Source organism: Acanthisitta chloris, unplaced genomic scaffold (genome assembly GCF_000695815.1).
Source record: "Acanthisitta chloris isolate BGI_N310 unplaced genomic scaffold, ASM69581v1 scaffold26411, whole genome shotgun sequence".
NCBI lineage: Eukaryota > Metazoa > Chordata > Aves > Passeriformes > Acanthisittidae > Acanthisitta > Acanthisitta chloris.
This window is the reverse complement of record NW_008656929.1, coordinates 27,089-33,347: the sequence shown is the minus strand read 5'-3', so window position 1 is coordinate 33,347 and position 6,259 is coordinate 27,089. Positions and strand designations below refer to the sequence as shown.

Sequence of the window (6,259 nt, the reverse complement as noted above, 5' to 3'; positions counted from 1 at the left end):
AAAGATTCATTTGAATTATGGACCCAGACACTAAGATATAAAACTGGATTTGCTTTTTGAGTTGCTCCTGCCTCCTCCAAGTTCTTTGAAGCCTTCAGAATCAGCAGTGCTCAGTTCCCCAGGGTTGGTTTGCTGTGAACGATGAGGAGTGCTGTGCATTTGTGTGGCACTCAGTACAAGGCACCAATCCAAAGAGAATGAGTTTTGTTTGTGGTTAACTTCTTCAAAATGAAGCTTATCCCACACCTGCATGTGGTTCAGTTTTACAAGACGGATTGCTGGGCTAATCAGGATGAAACTTTTTAATTGAACATAACTTGATTTCCCTGGATGAAAAGGGCCTTCACTGACTTTTGTTGGCAATTCTCTCCTTTCCTTTCTCTTTCTTTTTTCCTCCTTTCCTTCCACCTTCGCAGAGCCACCAACCAAATACCAAATCTCTCAGCCAGATGTATACTCAGCACTTCCAGGAGAGCCACTTGAGTTGCGCTGTCAATTGAGAGACGCCGTCATGATCAGTTGGACTAAGGATGGGGTCCCTTTGGGGCCCGACAATAGGACAGTGATTATTGGGGAGTACTTACAAATTAAGGATGCTACAGCCAGAGATTCGGGCCTCTATGCTTGCACTGCTGTTAGGACCCTAGACAGTGATACTCTGTACTTCATTGTAAATGTTACAGGTGAGTGAGTTCAACATAGGTTTTTTGCATGTAGAAGCTGTAAAATGTGATATAAAGGCACGTTATGGTCTAACATGAAAGAGTCCACATGGGCACAGTGAGCTAAGCTGAGTTCTGTAGTTGTTACAGTGATTTTTCTCCTTGCCCTGACCCTGAAATGGACTCAGTTTGTATACACTTCTTTTGCTTCATGGGATCTATAGTGATTAACAGCTGATGAAGAGCTCTGTTTTATGCCACTACGACAGGCTTAAGTTATACAGAGTTGCTGTCATGATGATAAAGACAGTAGAATAAATACAAATTTTTGCCCCCTGCATCAGAAGAGGAAAAGGGGTGTCCTGCATCCTCTAAGTTAAGAGAGAAATTGTTTTGGAGACATTCAGTTCTGTTCAGCTGAATGTCTTTAAGAAAAGTTAAACTTGTAACTGGAAAGAGATTTTTGGAGTTAGCAAACTTCCTTGGGAAAGTTAGTAGCGTTTCAGGATTCTTAGCTAGCTTTGTTACAGTTTCATAAGCGATAGCATAGTTTGTGGCAGGATTTTCTTTTTCTATAGCTTCTGCACAACTAACATAACATTTGTTCTCCTTGATACAGAAGCTAACATGTAGCATATCAATTTATTTGTCCTTAAAAAATAGAGGCTGGTTTAAAGACTTGGTTATTTTTAATGTGCAGATGCTCTCTCCTCTGGGGATGATGAAGACGACAATGATGGGTCCGAGGACTTTGTGAATGACAGCAACCAGATGAGTAAGTAACAGTGAACTGCCAGAAGTCACTAGCAAGATCCACGTGGATGTCCCATCTTTTGCACTCCTGTCTTCAGAGCTTCTTGATTGTTAACTGCATGTGCTGTCAAATTGTGGTATCTTTGTCCTTCTCTGTTTTCTGTTTCACTTAGTTCGTAACTTGGAAAAGAAAACCAAAAAATAAACTAATATTCTTCTGAACATGCTTTTCTGGTCTGTACTTTCTTTCTCCCTTCTTCCTGGCATTTCTGCAGTTTCCTTTCTTCCTTGAATTGAAGTTCGGTCTTTGTCTGGTTTAGACTCTCACAGGTGAACTAACTTTCCCTGACCCTGAGCTGAAATTCAGCAGAAGAAACAAAGATCCAGCTCATTTTGTTAAAAGGTGGTATGGAAACTTTAAAAATAAAATTAAGTTGTAATGAGGCAAATCCTTCAAGCCTTAATCTTGGCAGAAATCTCCCCGGGCAGAGTGAATTTGCAGACAATGAGGTTCTTTTGTCTATGCAGGACCTCAAGATTTGTTGCAAAGAAAGCAATTCAGTTCTAAACCCGCAGTTTGTGTTACTTATGCATGATGAAAATGGGCTAAAAGAATCTTAAACCTATCTGAATGTGAAACTTCGACCCCTTTAGAGAATGTGGAAAGCTATTAATAGGCTCTAAATAGAGCAGTCTCTAAGAAAAAAAAGTATGTAAAATTCATATTAGTTCCTTATGCCTCTCTCTGCCTGTTGCAAAATTCCCTCCGTGACTGGTAGTTTGCTATCGCTTGTGCTTTGTAAAGTCAATAACACCCAGAACACAGAAATCATTCACTGGAGATGTCAGTGAGTTACCTACTGCCCACAGTAGTCAGGTAGTGTATTTGCTCCTCAGCCTGATTAGTCGTTGGCAGCTGTACTGTATGCTTGGAACACTCGTGCAGGTGATAAAGTATGAGCCTGATTTCGCCTCCCCTGGTTAGTTCCTTTTGTATGTGACTGCCCCTGGTCTGAAGCTGTGAAACATTAGATGCTATTTAAAATAATATAAGTTCTTAGCTGCCTGTTTGGCCCCTGCCATCTGTTAGTGTGATTAACCCAGCCTGATTCACAGGTGCCGCTGGAAGGGGCTGAGATCAGGCAGCTGGAGCCTGCTCTGACAAAGGAATGCGGTGGCAAAGATAATTGGAGAGTTTGGGAAAGGGACATTGCTTTTAAAAGAAGTTGTCTAGGCACAACCCACCAATCCAGGCAATGTTAGCACTCTCCTGAAGAGGAGTCATGGGTAAAGATTCTCTTTAGGAAACACCTCTGATGTCTGTTGTTTCTTAAAGCTTTTTGGTGTTGGTCACAAAAGGCCTTGCAATGCTTTCAGTGACAATTTTGCTTCTGATCTGTAGTGATGGCTTTGGTGATTCAGTGTGAGCACAAATGGCTTTTGGAAGTACCTATCACTACATATGTATAGTGAGGGGAAAAAGAAAAGGACTTGGTTTCAAGTCAATGGTGCTCTGTAATGGTGTTGTAACAATTCCTGCCTGTCCATGCAACAGGGAGAACTACCCAGTGGTGTCCTCTGTTACACTAACAACTCTCTTGTAAGACAAGCTATCATTTTAAGCTGCTGTTAATCAATCTCGATTCTGGAGCTGGTGAAAGGCTACTGACAGTTTCCGTCTGCCAGGGTGGGGGTGTGTGTGCTGCAGCAGGAGTCAGTCACACTTTCCCTGCTCACAGTGAAAGATGCCTCTGGAGCGTGAACGTTCAAACATCTCGGATGGCAGGGAAAGCACAGCCTTGCAGTGTGGAAGGGAGGAAACTGCAAGAAGACAGATTGCTCTCGAGCAGAGTGTTGCACAAACAAGTCCTTGTTGGATTGCTCTTTACGAGGTGCCCACAATCTGCTCTTGCAAGCCACAGGTCTGAGCTGGAAGCAGGAGATCTTGGCACCACGTCCCTCCAAGCAGCCTGTATTCAATGAAACGTTGAGTCACGGTAACTCCGTTGGATTGATACAAGTTTGCTGAAAGAGGGTTGTGATTTGGCAAGATCAGAGCTGCATGGAAGTGAGGCGTAGGACTTGGTGTGGTGCTTTTGTAAAGCACTGAAGCTTGCATGTCTACTATCTTCTAAGCCTTCTATTCCTCTTCTGAATTTTATGTCCCATCCAAAAGGCCACATCTAATTTAAGATACTGTGTTCCAAGACAGATGAAAAGTGAATGAGGAGATGTGGGGTAGTCCCAAGTCTGCCCTGAGGGTGCCTTGAGGCAGGTAGTGGTATGCAATGGCCAAATGCCCTTTATCACCTCCTCCTGCCTAGGGGAGGTAGAGCCCAGGGAAGTCCAGGACCTCACAAGAGTCCCTGGTTGCTGCTCTTTAAGACAAGTCTCTTAAGTGTTTCCTGAATTATGGTTTGAGCTTTGCAGATCTCAAAACGATTTAACTGATAATTTACATACAAATTACAGCTGCGATCATTAAGGATAAGCGATGGAAATTGGCTTGGTTATGCCTTTACTGATGGAAACAAAAGGCCATAGTCTTCAAAGGTTGTTGCTTTTTGATGAAACAATTCTGATAAAGTCCAGCTGTCCTGGCATGTTAATTATGATGAGATGAAGCAGGAAATGGCTGTAGTGCCTTCCACAGGAAGTTGAACCTTGGCATTCTCATTCCTGCATATTTAAAACTAAAACAAACCTTTTAGAACCGTTTTATTTATGCTGCTAAGTATTCTTTTAAGCTGTTTTATTTTCTTCGCCTGTGTTACAAATACACATCTCTCAGAGGCCAAGGTTTTCAAATGCAGGCAGAGAGGCTGTTGAGGAAATCTAGTGTAATTTTCAAGGCTGCCGTGACAACACAACTGTTCTTGAAGTCAGTGGAGGCTGTGACTTGGTAGCTGTGAGGAGCAACTCGTCCTTGCAAGAGGAGAGCACTCACATATATATACACATGTGCGTTTGACCATTTGCCCTGTGTGTATTTTTAAGTAAAAGGCATGCATAGCAGATTTCACTCTGCATTTGGTGTCCTTTTAGCTTGACAGATATTTTAACTGTCTGAAAAAACACTGTGGTAGATTTGTTCCAGACTGCATCCTGAATAGCTTTTTATTGCTTCCAGCTTTTGTTGAAGGGATTAGTGCTTGTGGGGAAGGTGCAGGATTGGTTCCACTGCAAAACAGTCGTCTCTCTCCACAAAACAGCTTTGTTGGCAGCTCAAGTTTTCCCCTTTGTTTACCCTAAAGGGGTGCCTTGGCTTGGTTCTGGAGGGCCATCTCCAATGACGTTGACCTGGGTTTTGCTTTTACAAAACTAAGGGCTGATCATCATCAGTTCCTACTGGCAACAGTGGGAAATATGTTGTTGGTACTTATTGCTTCTCCTCATCATGATTTTGGGAGGTAGCCCTAATTCTGTAATCCTGGCCTGATGCTAGCAAGGCAGCAGCTGTTGTGATAGTTGCTATGAAGTTCACCAACTAATTTATTCTGGAGACTGCTGAGTAGCCCTGAAGATGCTGCTGTTCTGCCTTACAATTCTGGTTAGGCGACTGGAAGCTTTATGGCTTTTTTTTCCCTTATCACCCTTTAAACAATTTCTTCTGGGCCAAGCAATGGTAAATTGGCACCAAGAACAAAAAGTATCTAAATGTAATCCACATGCTTTTCTTTTCATGCCTTGAAGAGTTTCAGAAAGGATGAAACAAGGTTCAAATTCATCAAATCCTGTAGAGTGGAAACCCACTCAGGGGAGCAGCAAAAATTGGATGTTGCCTAGAAGTGTTTTTTAATTAAAGGTCAAATACAATAGTACTGAAAACCTTGGTGGGGTTTGATGTGGTCACTTCAGGCTCACTATTGCCTGCTCGAGGTGCTTGTCAGGCAGCCTTGGAGTTGACTACTTTTGTATTTCTTTGTGTTAGGCAAGTCCAAATAAAAAGTGAAGAGTCCTGAAGTGAAGTGGTCCCCTGGGCTGCCTAATTTCAATTTCACATGCAGGAGATTTGGCTGATTAGATGTAATGTCTTTGCAGTGGAGTGCAGTGTGGGTCAGCAGGATATTTTCTTCACTAATGAGAGCTCTAAAAGCAATCAGGAATTCCCACCCGTTCCCCTGCTGCTCGTTACTGCTTCATGTTGGATTCTGCCCTGTTGTTACTGTGAACTTTTAACAGTGGTGCTACCTACTTCCACCTGTCCTGGTAGCAAAGATGGGATGTGGTGGATGTGGTCTGTGAGAGGAGTCAACACTTGGTGGTATCTACTCGTTAACTATGTTCATCATTGGTTTTAGTGAATTTGGGTGTTGTTCCTCTCCAGACGAATGGAAACAGTATTTGGTGCTTTTAGGTTATGATGATTTAATTTATACAGAGAATGCTGTGTGTTAATCAGATCAGTCACTTCATGAAAGCACAAAATGAGGGTGAGTGTGATGGTTTGTGAATGTTGTGCCTTTTCCTCTTTTCCCTTAAACATACTGAGGAGCTGCCAATATACATCCCTGCTGCCTAGTGAAAAATGGTAGGATGTCTTGAAGCATTTTCAGATGGTGTTTTCCACATGTGATGCCTCTATATTTTCTCCTAACTGACCTGTAACTCTGTAACATTGCAGGTTATGCTGAGGGTTGTGCAAGGAGATATTTTCCAAGCACAATCCTTTTTCCCTGCCTGGAGTGTTTCCTCTCCCCCTCTCTCTGTGGGACAAAACTGAGCTGCTTCTCTTCATTCCTGCCTGAATCCTCCCAGCATCTTTTCTGCTTCCACTTTCTCCGTAGATTTTCCTCCCTGTGCATTTGTTGTGTACAAATTTTGTTGGAGATTTCTAGGAGCAA

General features: G+C 42.6%; 1 protein-coding gene across 1 annotated transcript in view; it reads left to right on the top strand.

Annotated features, from left to right (window-relative positions):
* LOC103811551 (fibroblast growth factor receptor 2-like) overlaps positions 1–6,259 on the top strand; it is a gene marked incomplete at its 3' end in the record, with an annotated part of 50,703 nt that overhangs the window by 17,363 nt on the left and 27,081 nt on the right. Inside the window, exons 3-4 of the mRNA XM_009084535.1 lie at positions 417–683; positions 1,363–1,437. Of these exons, the coding sequence (XP_009082783.1) occupies positions 417–683; positions 1,363–1,437 (342 nt within the window). The remainder of the gene's footprint in view (positions 1–416; positions 684–1,362; positions 1,438–6,259) is intronic.